The 16,465-nt window shown below is 40.2% G+C and overlaps 1 protein-coding gene across 1 annotated transcript in view; it reads right to left on the bottom strand.

Moving 5' to 3' along the window:
• Positions 1-16,465, bottom strand: part of tenm4 (teneurin transmembrane protein 4) — a 114,625-nt gene that overhangs the window by 20,169 nt on the left and 77,991 nt on the right. Inside the window, exons 18-23 of the mRNA XM_063907848.1 lie at positions 16,065-16,332; positions 15,813-15,956; positions 12,721-12,970; positions 8,437-8,669; positions 7,436-7,590; positions 2,298-3,175 (exon numbers count right to left, since the gene is read on the bottom strand). Coding sequence (XP_063763918.1) covers positions 2,298-3,175; positions 7,436-7,590; positions 8,437-8,669; positions 12,721-12,970; positions 15,813-15,956; positions 16,065-16,332 — 1,928 coding nt within the window. The remainder of the gene's footprint in view (positions 1-2,297; positions 3,176-7,435; positions 7,591-8,436; positions 8,670-12,720; positions 12,971-15,812; positions 15,957-16,064; positions 16,333-16,465) is intronic.

The following is a 16,465-nucleotide window of genomic DNA, read 5'->3' as shown; positions in this document are numbered from 1 at the left end:
TGACTGTGCGTATGATATAAGGGCAACAGCCGTGTGATTGATTCAAAACAACTTGTTTTTACATGATTTAGCTGTTATAACTGATGTATAATCAAGCCAAGAATACTTGCTTGGACCCAGTGACTAGATGCATTACTGGCCTGTTAATTAGAGGCCAAGAGAATAATTAGGCATCCTTCAGAATGCTTCACGATGTAATAGATTATGGCATGCCTCAAGCATGAGCACTTATCATACAACAAAAACATTAGGAGGTCAGCGGAGCATCTGCGTATACAGTAAATGTCAGAGAAAAGGAGGTTGCCAAGGGTTACAGCAGAAAGACCTTATAGCAGCTGTCTTTTGTTCACAAGGCGGTCCCTTTGTGTATTGTTTCTGCATTCAGCAGAATTGATTTTACCGTATAGGCTGCAGGACGTAAGCACAGATTAATTAATATTGGGGAAATGTTTAGCAGTGCACTTTGTTGAGCAGAGATGAATGATTATTCTGATGATGGCAAATTACGGTTTCATCCCCTCAGGTATGGACTGACCTTCAAAGCTTATTATTGAAGAAAAACAGACAGTCTTTATTGGGTTCAAATCGAACATGGATGATGCTCATTGGTAAATATGATGGCATTGTTTGATTTGAAAGAGAAAAGGAATAATTACTTTTCTTTATTTCTAAATAAAATGTTGCTGGAGGTACAACAATTTCACAGTAAATGGTGGGAAACAAGCCTCTAGCAATATATTGTATTTAATTCCAGCTTAAATACTATGCAGTGTCATATTTACAATATTTAATATACACTTTAGTTCTTTCATTACAGATCTTGATGACAGTACTGTTTTAATAATTACACACTATCCCTATTCCTTCCAGATTAGCTCTGTGATGTTACTAAATAAAATTCAAACATCTTGCATATGTTGATATTTTTTGGGTCCTTAGTTATACGTGAGGTTGGGTGAGAAATTCAGGAAATCCTAAACACCCATTATTTGTATTCAATCTTTAAAAAAGCTTTGGAATGTTGGAAATCTTGGAAGCTAAGCGTATGGGACACTATTATTTGTACAGTACTGCACTACAGTCTTGCGATGTGCTTTGAACAGCCAGGATTCCAGTTTTCTAGATATTGTGCCTTACTTGACCTCCCCTTTATTGTGGCTCTCGACTCTTTTCATCAACCTTTAGTCTTGTGTGTACATTTAAGTCATCTTAGGGATTGACATGCATGAGCAGTTTTCCTTTCTTTCAGTAGGCAGTGTGTTTGATTTGAGTTATTTTGTCACATCTATTTGTTCATCGTGTGTTTAAAAAAATGAAAGAAATCATAACTAAAAAATGTTTGTCATTTCTCTAAATAATAGGCAACTTTACTTCATGTCTATTCTTGAACCTGACACTAACATCAGACATTATACAGGAAGTCAAAGAGAAATAATTCAGAATACCAACCACCCACTTGGTTTGTTGAAGCCGTAGGCAATTCCCTCTACTCTGAGAAATGCCTATGCATACGTCTCCGGGGACGACCAAATCAAACACAGGTGATAAATGTCTGCTCAGATTAAACAGAGCGTCTGATTATGTGTCAGGGTGTTATATTCCTCAAGCGAGGTGTAACAGATGTCTGGCCAGCTTAATCACACTTTTTGGAATGACATCCAGTTAGCACAGTATCCCTTGGTACAGTATATTAAGCTAGGGGACAGATTTCTCCAGAGAAGCCACAAGAACATGAAATCCTAAGCTCCAATGCAGCAGTGGGTGGGAGTGTCTTCAGTTGTTCTCTCACAATAAGTGGTGTGCCTCAATCAATTACTACCTCTGGCAATTCTATTATGCTTATAGTGCCGGGCCTTGTCACAGTCCTACGGGTAAATGTGCCTGCCAGCAAATATATGTTGTTCCTGTGCCCACAACTCCAAACAAGCAAAGGTCTGCAGTCTGTCACTGCAAGCAAGGGTGCAGATGAGTAACATATCATCCAGTAATCCTATTTGGTATGATAACAGCAAATAGGATTAGACCCATACAGGCCTTGTATTGTAAGTGAAATAGACATCGACGCATAAGAAGGTAGATCATGTGCCAAAACACCAAACTCAGATGTCAAAAAAGCACTTCAACTCTAAATATACACTCAAACCTACCATACATATAGAGATTACTGTTCAGATATTCCAGAAATTCTATATTGAATTCAACAGATCTATTTAGTTGCTCTGTGGGGTGAATCTATAATCAGCTCAACTGGAATCCAGACTCTCAAAAGGAAATAAATGTTTCTTAATATTACTTACTCAAAGAAAGTCGTCCATCCATTTTCATTCGTCTTAGTTGCAAGGAGTCCTGAGCTTCCGTGGTAGGTCATCACAGCTAGCTCTTGACCCTGTGCAGCTACAGATTTAAGTGCATTGTTTGTGCCAATGGTGAACCAGAATGTCTGCCCATCGGGGGCCATCAGCCACAGAGGCATGCCCGTCGTGTCTCGGCGAATGTTCACTACGTTCTTGTTCTTGTCAGTAATACTGCTCAGATCTCCTGCTCCTGTGTAGGTCAGATTGTAGAGGTGGTCTCCTGTTGTCAGACTTTGAGTGTAAATGTGGCTGCCGTTGGAGTCGAACAGATAGAGTTCATCGTGAATGGGAGAGGACACCTCGTACATGCTGAGGGGATTCAGATAGGGCTTGTTTTTGCGCACAAAGCGGATACGAATGTTGCCCAGATCTGCGATGTAAAGCTCGCCATCCGGGCACACCGCTAGAGACGAGGGTGCATTCAGCTTAGCATCCTTGGCATACCCTTCGTCTCCAAAGTAACAATCGCAGTTGGCATCGTTCTTGCAGTCACAGCCACTCGGTGCCCCTGCAACCAGGGAGATCTCTCCATTGGTGGACACCTGTCGCACTCTGTTTATTTTCTTTTCGTCTGACTCAGCGATGTACAAAACACCGGTGTGGGACACTGCTAGGGCATTGGCGGACTCCAGGGTGGCATGTATGGCCACTTTGCTCATGAGGAAATGGTCAATACCAGGCACTTGGCAGTGCATGGGCCGACCTGCAACAATACGGACTTGATGGTTTTCTGAGATCTGGAGTACTACATTGTTGTCCAGGACGAACAGGGAGTTGTCCATGGGACTCACTGCCAGGTCTGTGGGCCACTCAAGACGCACCTAAGAGCAAGAAAACACAACAACAATATCAGCTTTAGGTCAGAAAAACAGACCATAGTCTTATTGATCCACACAGTTTTCACTTTATCAGACATCGCAGTCCCTTGAGGGAACAATCATTGAAAAGTGCTTACAAAAAAGATAGGCTGCTGTGGAAAAGGTGGGCTATCTCATAGCTTACGCTGGAAGCAAAAACATTATTTGAAACGATTTATTATCTGATAAGGAGGAAAACAGCAGCTGCTGTATGTTAAAAGGGGAACACAAAACATGATTTTTAAGATCAAAGATGATAGCAGTGGTGCTGAGGGAGAGCATAACGGGGAGAGATCCATCAAAAAATCAGATTAACCTAAAAAAATCACACCGTAACTGATGGTGAGAACTCTCTACACACGGGACTGGGCTTCTGTATCTTTTACCTCCACCCTGCCACTGTTTTTCCTCTGCTTTGGGTTATTCATTTTTTGATGACAAGAGATAGCATGAGTCCTTGAAAAGAAAGTGGAGCACACTTACCAAATGAAGTCCAGCCTGCCTTTGGCCTCCTAAATTATGACTTATTGTTCTGCTAACAATACACATCAGGCTTTTAACAAATTGAAATGATTGGATTCATCCAATTTACCGGTCTCCCTCTCACTTATGATCCCAGGGGATCCCTCGGGAACATAATATGAAGTGCCATATTTCAATAGAAGCCTTGAGGCACAAACAAAGGCAAGTTCAGAGTTTCGGCAAGCCATTAAAAAAGAGCAGCCTTAGCATTGTTTTGGATGCTTTGTCCTCCAAGTGGGATATGTGAAGGTGAATGAATGTTAACTAATTAGTCATAATGACCTGGAAATGCAACTACAGGAAACTGGGAAATCTCATGAGCATCAGTTCATGTGTACTTTGACCATCATTATACTTTTAAGATAAACACAAACTTAATTTGAAAGATAAAGACAAATGCAACATGCTGAGTTCATGTTTGAGGAGAATGGAGATGGTATCAACCTACTGTGGTTAAAGGATGCTTTCTTTCTTTCTCTTTTTTGATTAAGCTTTGTCATGTCTTTGATGGGGCTATACATCTCAGTTAATAAAGTAATATTAAAAATAACTAAACATTAAATCCACCAAAAGCCTTTAAATAAAAAGGAAGGTTTCTTACTTGCGAATTCAAGGCCTTGAGAAAACATTTTCATTGATTCATTTGGGAAAACAGTCAAGACTGACCCATTACATTTAATTTCTTTTGACATTCTATTCTGCATGACATAGCACAAAACAGAGAGGTAATGAAATTAATTAATTCAGTCGAGCACAGAACAGCAGGTTGCTAACAGCAAAACAAGTTATTTATTTGTTTTTGGAACATATTCCCTAAATAATTATTCTAAATGTGACAAAGGTTTCTCTGAAGTTGATTATTTGACCTCTGCCATGGGTCATCTTCTTAAATCCCCTTTACCAGAATAGTAGCTGACCACTTTCGATTAAAAAAAACAGATTTGAGCATCAAACACAGCTCACATCCCATAAACCTCCCATTCCACCCCACCACAACTGATGAGGTTTATATAATGGGACATATCTTGGGCCACATACAGTGCAACAAACAGGGGACAGGCAGTGGATACATGTCATCTTTTAGCGAGGAGAAAAAGCATTTACTTGGGAAATGATGGGGGAGACTTTCAATTTCTTAAAACCTATTCCTTGTCAACACTGGTGGTTAAATATTTCATGAGCCAGAGTGTGCAGTGGCTCAGGGGAGCTGCCTGTAAGGAGGTTTTCACGCCACTCTGACTGATGAGGGGATATTTCCCGTGCTGCTGTCCCATATGCTGTAACCCGATCATACCCTCCCTGTTATACAGTGGGGCAGCTGTCAGTAAAGCCTGTCTGACACAGCAGCCTCCAGCACAAAAAACACTAAATGTGCTTATTAGCTAAGGAAGCACGTCGTTATTTTTAAATGTATTTGAACTTGTATTAGCGCCATATTGTCATTTGCCATTAACAATCCGTTCACTATTTGCTCGTGCCAGCATGATGCCAGTCGGAAGAAGATGGTATGTCATTTGTTGAAGTCCCTCTCAGATTTGAATTGAATGTCACAGTCAGACGCTTGATAAAGCCCTCTGAAGCTGCTAATACCCTTGAAATATTCGGAGTGATCTTTTTTCAATACATGGTTTCGCTCTGTTTAAATTGGAATTCAGCAGGGAAATGCAAGGAAGATTTACCAAAGAGACATACAGTGGAGCAGACTTGCTTTAAAAACAGCAAGGACTAAAGGCTTTGGTATAGACAAATTAAAAGATTGTCGACATAGGTTAAACTCTTGTCCTATTGCATGGTAATAAAAAGTTGAACATGGAAATACGATAGGGAGTGTTCATACTGCGAAGCTTGGAAAAAATCCAAATGTATTTTCTCTTTGTGGCACGGCAAAATTTTGAACCATTTTGAACTGTACGATCTTCTTCAGGTGAGGGACATTTTTTTGGTCTTGCACTTGACGGCCCTCTCATGTTATTAAAAAGTTAAAAGAAAGAAAGATTACAGAAGAAGGAATTCTACTGCAGTACGCTCTCTGCACAGATGGCACTGCAAGACAACAACCTCATCAGAGGAGAGAAGTAAATGTGACATTATTCTATGCTTGGAACAGGTGAGGTACAGAAGTAATGACCACTGCGATGAGCTTTCTCCAGAGAAACTCCAGTCCTAAGTGAGGGATTGGGGAGTGTTTGAAGTAGGAAGCTATGCGCCCTGGATGAATTTTTAATGGATGCTTTTTACTGTCTGAGTGTCTCTGGCAGTGCTGGTACGATTTGTCATCGTTGTAGAGCTGCAGTCAGTCTGCTTGTCTCCTGGCTGCTGGATGGTGACCATCTATAGGCGCTTATGTTTGTGTGCGCAGGGGGGTAAGGGAGCAGCATGCACAGGTCAAGGGTGTGTGGGGGGGTTGGAGTTCCCCCGAGGCTGGAAATGGGCAGCTGGAGGCTTTGCTCCCTCTCCTGAATACATCATTTTGAAGATACACAGAAAGCTTTTCTGCACTGGCATCTGAAGCCCCCACAGGACCTGTTTGCTACTCAATAACAAACTCCATGGGGCTGAAACAAACTAGTGGACTGTAGACATAAATCACATTTTATCATTAAGGCCCAGGATTGCTCATCTCATGGGAGGAAAACTAAAACAACTATAGAGTTTTTTGAATGATCAATTACTTCTATGGCAGGTACAAAAAAACAACTCCTATGTTTTTGAATTGAAAATTATTTTCTCCAGGAAATCTGCCACGCAAAAGCTGCTGGAGTATGCAAAGTCTCTTCACCTCCAAAGGGAAGCCACTGAGCTGGAGAGCGATGTGACCTCGGAGCAGTGTCCTTGCCTGGGGAATGTGCTCTGTCTGGTTGGTAGCGGTCTGCTACATATGTGTGCATCAGTGAACATGTGTGAGTGAATCTAGAGCCACTGAGGTTAGAGGTCACCCTCATCATCCCCCTACAGCTATAGGTCAACAGCCCTTTGCATTTGCTGCTGTGTGGCCACTTGGCACGTAGATGGATGCTCCGGGACTACAGTGCCACCTCTAATTTCAGCAGAGCTATGTTTATAACAGTTTCTGTGTGTATCCACAACCTGTATTTGCTTATAAACCATGAGATGATATACCTTTTTTGTCATATACCAGGATGGCACAGCTGTGTTTGGGGTTGCATCCCTAAATTCATAATTTCTTTTACCAATGGAATTGATCTTAGAAAATGCAGACAATCCTTGGTCTGACCCTCCTCAAGTGAGTGATGGAGTTTTGCCACAAATAGCTGAATCCGGTTAAGATAAAGATGTTTTAAGTGCAATAAACACACATATTTCATACAATAAATAGCTTATAAATCACACAGTCTATTGTATTTTTTGTGTATTCTACATCTCTTGATGTGATATTGGGTTTTTATGTTTTAAACTGTATGGCTATATAACACACTTCCTTTTGTGGAGTATTAAAATCCGACCTCAACTATCAAACAAAATGATAGATGCCCGCAGGCTTTAACTGCCTAAATCTACCTCAGTATTTTTTTCAGGTCCTGAATATTCGAAAAGCTGGCCTCATGCAGATGATAAACAAATAAGAATCAGAACTAAGCCCACATAACGATGTCGGCGTCCTCATCGGGGTCAGTCAAGGAGATGGGAGTATGCTGAGGGACAGGAAAACACATTCTCCTGGCCAGGTCAGAGAGGTCGTACCTGAGAGATGTCCATCACAGCATCGCAACTGAGAGGTCGGGCAGAGGTCAGGTCATTGAAGCCCAGAAGAGTAGAGATGATACCATTCTGATCAATCCTGCGAATCATGGTCCCATCCACAAAGAAGATAACACCGTACTTATCCACCGTAATGCCTGCAGATGAAAAGTCCCCCAAAGGACAGAAGAGGAAAATATCCATCAGTTTTTTTGTTTATCTGAGACTTAAAGTGAGGACAGAGCGCCGCTGAATGACAATTAAGCGCTATTCACTGCAATAAAAATGAAAGAATAATCACTGCAATGAAAGCTAATGTGAGGATTGATTTTTTTTAAATCAATATTGGAGAACAATAGACATGAAGTATTGAAGTAGTTTGTATCGATTCAATTAAACCTAAAATTTCATCAATATAGTCCCTTTATCTCATGTTCCCTCAGCCCAAAACAATAATGGAGCTGAACAAACTAGCCTTAATGCACATCTCCATATTTTAGTTTTACTTCAAGGTCTGTCACACAATATACAAGCAGCCATGAAACATCTAGTCTAGAGTAGTCACAGCAAAATGTTCTATTTTCAATGCAACGGACTATACGTGCTGCAAATTTCAGAGGGACTTGAGTGTTATTTCAGTGCATATGAATCACAATGTCATCCCCATGGAGAACAACAAGTAGGCATGGGATCTGGTGACTAATGCATCATTCAAATATGGAAGCATCAAGACAAAGAAGACCCCAGGAAACACAAGGGAAGGCATGCCATCAAAAATATATGTTCTGTTCTAAAAATAACTCAAGCTAGTTAGGTCCATGTGTGCACAGTGTGTGATGGAGGTGTGATTGTTTATGGCATGAATCCTGAAGTGTATTGATTCAGCGTCTGGGACTACTGTCTTCCAACGATCCAGCACACTAGTCTAATTAAAAAAGGAAGCAAAACCACCAACTGACTTTGGACGTCACTCTACATTGATTAAAATAAAAACAAAACAATACCTCTGGGGTTGGTGAGAGTGGCCTCAGCAGCTTTTCCTCCATCCCCGCAGCGAGTGTCATCGTACGGGAGACACTGGTCACCCGTGCCCGCCACCAGCTCCAGATTCTTTGCCACATCCTTCACAACATTCAGGGATTTCACCTTGAACACCTTCCTGCTGCTGGTGTCCGACAGGTACACAACGCCGTTCACCGGACTGGTGGCCAGGTAGTACTTGTGAGCAGGGCTGTTGCTGAGGAGGGAAGAGAGAGGACGAAGCCAATGGAAGTCAATAAAGCTGGAAGGGCTACAGTGCTTTCAATAAGAAACATTGTTTAATACAATTAAAATGGATTCAAAAGCCATTAAGAGAGTCAATTGGGCACAATTACAGTTCAAACCACGGACATGGCGAAAAAAATAGAATGAGATTAAAATTGGCAAAAGAGAATGAGATTAAACATGACATAATGGTGGAGCTTAGACCTCATGAACAATACAGTCAGATTAGTTAGAAATCCCTATTGTCAAAAGAGGTTGCAAACTCCTGTAGCCTATAGATATATACACAGAACACATATGTGCATAGTACACACAGTATGTCTAGTTTCTTTCAAATGACTGGAACCATAGCAATGCTGGGGGGATAAAGAGTGAGGAAGACAAAGAGAAACGAGGGTCTATCGGGACTACGTCATTGGGGTACATTGGATTTTATATAGAGATCCTAATTACTCCCCCATCCCTGACCAAAGGAGCCATTGTGATAGATCTGTCTCATACTGTAGCAGTTGCCTAGTTATTGCTAGAAGAAGCACAGACAAGCGTATTTTCTGTCTCTCATGGGATTTTTTTTACAGAAACAAATCCAAAGCTGAAGCAACCTTCAAAACACACCATGCATCCATGAGGTGGAAAATAATATACTTTTAAATGTCCGACTAAGTCAGCGGAGTAATCCCTCATATCCACAGGAGGTTTCCCGACCTGACAGACATAGAGACAAATATAACCAATCCTGCTGCGTTGGCGATGCACACAATCTATTAGCATTCTCCAGAATAGGTGTCAGAAACACAGCAAACAAAGATGACTGAAGAAAAATCCATAATGGTATAAATGAAGTGACACAGAGGACTATTTTTTCACAAAAACATATTAACTGAATAGAATAAAAACATTATCTCCTGCTGAGAAAACAAACCATGACAGATTGTAAGTAAAAAACTTCCAAGCCCACCGGCACCCTACACTGCTGGATGCTCGTGTCTCTAGGCAGGTCAAATCTTGTTTTGTAAGCGGCTGATACGACTGACAGATTTGACAGTCTTCTCTGCGCCCATAACTACAGTACATAGAAAAACATTGTACTCGGACATGTCCTTCCACACATGAAACACAGCTGACGTTTAGTTGAATGTCAGAAAAGGTATTATCAACAAATTGGCAAACCTATAAAAGATGTAAAAGGGCCATTGAAGCTTAAAATACATACAAATAAGTGGGGTAGGTTATTTTCCAACAAAGAACTCTGACTGTTCAAATCGACATTTACAACTAAAATACAAGTACAGAAAATAGGATATTATGTCAACCACATGCTTGACTTTGAAAGGTTGGATTTACTAACCAAATCATACCTTGTGATCTGGTATAGCCATAATGAAATAGCTGGATTTTAGCCCAGAATCAACACATTGTAATAAGCATCTGTGTGGCATTCCCTGTTAACAGTAGGCCTCTGTGGTGTGATGAGCTTGATCAACTTTTCAAAGTGAAGCAATGTGTTCACTTCTGGAGGTATTTTCCCCCTTCCTGGTTCCATATTAGTCTTTTTTTATTTTTAGTTATCTAATAACCTAACTAATTCAGAAATTATCCAGTAAAAAATTCTGCAATCACTTGCTGGTTTCACCTGAACAAATATGTTCTGCTCTTTCTTTTTGTTGCTAAGCAGCATAGTGTTTAGCAGCACCTTAAAGATGACCAGAGTTATCAGGGCAGGGTAGAGCTCAGTTCTGCCAGACCTGATAAGCATTACAGAGAAACTTGTCAGCAGGGTGTCATTCAAAGTAGATTAAGATAGAATTTCAACTATAACCTTGAGGGTTCTTTAGGGCTTATGTTCGTGCCAAAGCTTATGTTTTTTATAATACAACAAAAAGAAAGACTAGTGGGTCTGTGGAATTGTCAACTCCGATACGTAATTTTAAATGACAATTGACCTTCAATGAATCAGTGATGACAGGGCACTGCAGCAAACCTCAGGCACACATGTCACAAACAGCACACTGACCGAGCTGACTGATATGACGGCCCCAAGTACATTCCAGGTACAACTGAGTCTCAGAGAAACCACTGCTGTCATAGAGTGGGTCAGTAGCAAGCCTCAATAACTGGATACTACTTTGCATTCTATCTGCCATGTGCAATCAGCTGATACCTTATCAGCTTCCAGTCGCATGTAGAACCGTGTTTGTCCCCCACAGTGTTTGAAACTATGAGGCGTTATTCCCTGACCTTGAGCAACGGCCACATACTCCATCTATATTCACTGACAACATCTAGTTTGTAGAAGATAATTGGATTTTGCTGCATGCTGGCACGGCAACGCAGGGAGCATGGTTGGAGTGGATGGGGACATCCTTAGTAGGGGGTCAATGAACACTGCAGTGAGATCACCCACCTCAGAATCCTATCGCTAGCTCACACAAGAACAGCAGGCAGCCACCAGTTTCATACAGACACATGCTGTGTGTTCCTACATAAATCTATCTTTTTAATATGCAAATGTTTTGGGTATAGAGAGCGAAGGGACAGAGCTTTAGTTTCTTTGGGTGTATTGAATGTTTTTTTTGTTATTGAACATACAAATACTTTTGTTCTGCATAAAGAAATTTGAGATGCAAACAAAAAAGAGATTAAGATATTGCATATAAAGGCTTTTTTTTTGTGTCCTTAGAGGTCAGTGACCAGCATCACTTTTCATCCTCAGTGTGACTGCATGTTACTCAGCTGAAATCATGACATGGTATCTAACTACCGCACGCCAGGGTCTCTCTTATCACCACATGCTAAAGAAAATTAGGTTGTATCTTTATATTTTACGGTTCTGTTCAATGTAAAGTCAGCCCACATTTCTGTTATGACGTCATATCAGCAGCACATCTGGATCAGCCCATTTTTAGAGATGTGGGTAAGGAGGAAAAGAGAGAGGGTTGAGAGGGGATTTTTCTGACACTTTGTGAGTCTCCTTACACACCGGGGACTTATGTATACAAGACAGCAAAAAGTGCATTTTGCACAATAGGGGACCTTTAAAACCTCTCTGATAACAAAAACAAAATCCTGTGTTTTATAAAGGCTGGGTTTCTTGAAATAACTTTCTTGCGCGCACGCAAACGTTACTGGTGCGACGAAAAACTAACTCGTGAGCATATTTTCTTTTGCTTCGAGCCTCTGTAGGGTTGCATTTTGTGCCAAAATTGTAAAAATCACCCAAAAATAATACCTGTAAACATAATGATGTTAATGTTGTTTTTTATCCTAAGGGAAGGTGCCTTTACTGAGCAACAAATCCATTGCATTTGCTTTAAATTCCCACTTACAGATGCAAAAACACTCTAGTGAACAAGGCACTGAATCTAGAGATAAAGCAAGCTCATAAACCAATAATAAACTACTAAATCCAAGCTTTATGGAGATGAAAATTATGCAGTCAGCCAGTCAGTATTTTACGATATGATATTCTCGCTGCTCAAAAGTGTGTCTAAAATTGGTTTGAAAGGGCACTTCGACATCAAGTATGTGGACTGTACCCTTTTCTATATTCATTTAAGCAAATACTGGGAGGCTTACCTATGCCTGAAGTCTTTATTTCTGTTTGCCAAGAGCAGCAGAAATTGAGAGAAGAAGAGAAATGAGAGGAAATGTTAGTTGTTAGTGAAGAGACAAAGAAGAAAACAAAATAACACTTGTTAGTGGACGGAATTACTTATAAGAGAATCATAACAAAACACAATATTCTGTATCTATTCTGAGTCAAACCTTCTTTGTTGACATTTAAAAATACATCCATCTTTTCCTGGAACGTGCTCTGTTAGGAACCCATTACATCGTCTTCAGTCCTATAAGGGCCAAGCTCCTCCAGCTGATACAGGTGGAGGAGACAGGCAGGACTATCAATCCTGGGCCTTTAGGGCTTTTCTGTCTATCTCAATCAGCCTATGTGCTTTATGACCTGTGTGCAAGCCCATCTGAGCTCATGGTCCTCAGTGAATGTTAGCAGGCTACTCCTCAGTTACCTGAGCTCCAGGACGCTGGTGACATTCCCCGTGTTGAAAATCCTCCTCACATAGTTGAAGTCGCCCACATACAGGCTTCCATCCGAGCCACAGGCCAGAGCCACGGGAGCCAGCAGCTTGTTTCCGTCAGCGAGGCCATTACAGCTGGGGCAGGAGATGCTGCGCCTGCGCCCGTTCCCCATCACGCTGCCGATTACAGGAGGCTGCTGGGAAATGAAGACGTTCTCCCCATTGCCCATGTGAAGAATACCTGATGAGGGCACAGGAAAGAAAAAGGTAAAACCTGCAACCTGTTTAGGTTGAGCGAAGTTTGGTGCTGACTTGTGGATAATTGAAAACGGATGTGACAAAGAAGTGATAGAAGTTACAGGTGTTGCAATACATGTAACCAGAGGGGGGCTCAAAGATTAGATTAACTTATTAATATGCTTTGTCATGTAACAGTGTTTTTTTTAAGTACGCCATGAAATACATCGAAGTCCACAAAAAAAACAAAAAACTGAGAGGCTGAATTATGCGGCACCTATTATATTGTATGTTTCCAATGTCAGATATTATTTCAAGGGGGGGTTTAATCCTGTCCAGGTGTTATACTTAAAACTATCTTACAAGAAAAAGCAGTCGTACATTTAGTAGTAAACTACAAAAATATGAAATATGTTACCATCAACCAACTGTTGACAGGAAATGTACTAGTGATCATAAAGGTTGCACCAAATTCAATTCACTTTAATGTTTTAGCTACGTAATCATGTTCACACAATATGCGTTTTGATTACATAAATAACACATTATTGTTTAGAGTTTTGCTGAAATAAAACACCTGCATGCTTCTATGCTGCTTGTCAGTGTCTCTTAGTGACCAATGATTGCAGTTTAAAACTACAATTGATGAACATTTTGAGGTCTGTGAGTGCAACTCCGCCACAACTGGAGCCATTAAAATTACTCTGTGTGCCAGTGTTTGCACTAAGAGCAGTCTATCGTCTGTTTTAACGGGTGCAAATACAATTTCACGCCAAATGGGTACAAAAAGCCCTTTGGCACAAGAGGAATACCTAGGAGCTAGAAAAGTACCACCCAGTCACAATAACCAAAAAATTGACTAGCCCTGATTAAAATGGCATTGTGCCTCCCTTTCTAACTCTACCAGCTATGCACATGAATATAGAGCTGTACGAGTTCAGTTCATGTGGAATCGTTTAGGCATGTACCCACACACACACACATGCACACTATGTTTCCATTAGTGTTGCCAATCTACTCTTAGAAAATGTTCAAATATGTTAATGTAAAGATGTTCCCGCTGTCCAATCAATGTAATCATATTTGAAATTCAGCATCTGCATGTTGGCGGTGGTTTTATGCTTCTGATGGTGACCTGAGTTCTTTGAGCAGCACAACATTTGGTCTATTAGAAGAGATAAGCCAAGCATCTCCTTCCTGGGACTTGATTTAATCTTAGGGGCTGCTGCTGCTGGGAGTAGCAGACTGACAGCAATTTAATTAGGGATGATTCTAAAAATGCTGGGCATGAACAAGACATGGAGGTGCCAAAAAGGGGAGTCGGGCGGAGGAACTGGCAGTGCAGGTGGTGAGGGGGCAAGTGGCAGCTCTCTGCCTCACCCGGACAGCACATTCAAACTCAGCAGGCTCAGTGTGACAGATCAAAGTGCCACCTTCCTGAGCACTTTTCTTATAAGTATGCTTCATCTCCTCTGATGAGTCCTTCCAGACACAAACAGACTGTGAAGCCAAGCTAGTGACAGCTAGGACCTAAGTTTTTTCTCTCTCTTCATTCCAACTCCTGCCTTTCCGCAGTAATTTGATGGCAATAAAAAAATTGACCCTACTCACCTAAAAGTGGACAGCTGTAATAAAAAAGTCAGATCTATCTGATGCGACATGACACTGCTGAATTGAAAAAGCCTCATAAAGGCAACAGACAGGCAGAACAATTCAATGTTACACTAAAAGCACTGAACGCACAAGGTGGTACTTATCTGTTGTCTTGGGTACATGCAGAATGATGTTTGCAAAATACCATAGGGAGCGGCAAACAGAAGACAAAATGTTTCCATCCTAACAAATGGCACAGTATGATCAAGTCATAAGGAAATTTCATTTCATTAAACCAGTGGGGGAAAAAGCACTCACACTTCTTACTTAAGTAAAAGTAGCAAAACTAAATTGTAAAAGTACTCTATTAGAAGTAAAATTCCTGCATTCAAAATCTTAGTTAAGTAAAAGAAAAAGCCTCAAATTATACTTAAAGTACCAAATGTAAAAGCCCATTTCAGACTTACATATATACTGTATACGAAAATACTGCATAATAATAAGATCTTTTACTTATGTAAAAGTAGCCATACATTATGTCAAAATGCTCCATCACAAGTTAAAGTCCTAAAAGTACTAATTCTGCAGAGAAATCTACTCCATGTGTCATTTATATTTATATATATATGACATTATTGGTTATTTACAATTATGGTTGCAAGTAGCATTGAAAGTAGCATTTTACTGTTGTAGACAAACAAAGTTTTAATACACAAATGATTGATTTCACAAACTGTTTGTCATGTATTGTATGCTTTTACTTTTATATACCGTAAACTAGTTTAATTGTTCATAACATCTTAATCTGAAAAGTCACTTAAACTTCATAAATAATACAGGATTAAAATCATTGTAGTGAAGTAAAATTACATTATTTCCCTTTCAATAAAGTGGAGTAAAAGTATAAAGTAACTTTAAATAGAAATACTCAAGAATTGTACAAGCAATAAGTACATAAATAAAAAAATAAAAAAATATAATTTATTACTTTTCACCACTACATAAAAACAAAAAAATCCCTGTTAGTTAAATGACATTTAAATAAAACACATAAAATGTAATGATGTGTTTGAGATGTTTACTTGAATTAATGTACAGTAGGAATGAGACACATTCTTAAAACTAACACTGCAGTTTAAAACTCAACAGTATAATAAAGATATTTATTTCAGTGTACAATAAAAAAAATCTGTTTTAATGAGCGAGTGGTTGTGAATATCATTTGAAAAGAAAAGGATCAGTAGTTGACTCACCACTCTGGATATTTAAAGCATGGTGCTTGTCAATAGTCCATCCTCCCAGTTTGGAGGCAATAGTTTCGTAGCCTTGAAGAACAGCAGTCCTCTTCTCCCATAGAATAAGGTCTGGACATGATTCATACTCAAAACCCACAGATACTAGAGAAGGAAGCAAAGATAAAATTAGCATCAGTAAACCACACATGTTCTGGATACAAATAAATAGAAATGTATTATATGTAGGCTAACATAAACTTGAAGCCTTACCAAAAGCTACTGACAAGCCATAGACCTTCTGGCTGTAGACGTCAGCCTTGTCCCACACAAAGTCATACAAGAGGTTTTGGGCTGCAGGAAACCACTTTCTGAAGAGCCTGCCTTCCACAGCCACCATAAGGTGAACCTTCATCAAGTTGAAAGGGATTGTGGAGTGGGTAAGGGTCACTCTCAGTATTGACTTGTAACCTGGAGTCCTGCTGCTTAAATAGCCAAGATTAATATCCGTCCCTGGTATGGGGACCTCCTCCTGCAGAGTCTAAGGATGAAAAAAAAACAAAAACAAAGCTTATAAATGACGGAATGAAAACATAAATCCTTAAGCTAGCTGAAAGGAATTGTATATCCTAAAGAGCTTAGAAATCTATTTTCCTCAGGGTTGGTGGGTCAGG

Source organism: Eleginops maclovinus, chromosome 18 (assembly GCF_036324505.1).
Source record: "Eleginops maclovinus isolate JMC-PN-2008 ecotype Puerto Natales chromosome 18, JC_Emac_rtc_rv5, whole genome shotgun sequence".
In the NCBI taxonomy this organism is placed as follows: domain Eukaryota; kingdom Metazoa; phylum Chordata; class Actinopteri; order Perciformes; family Eleginopidae; genus Eleginops; species Eleginops maclovinus.
Note: the sequence above shows the minus strand (reverse complement) of the source record. Positions and strands in the feature narration are given on the sequence as shown.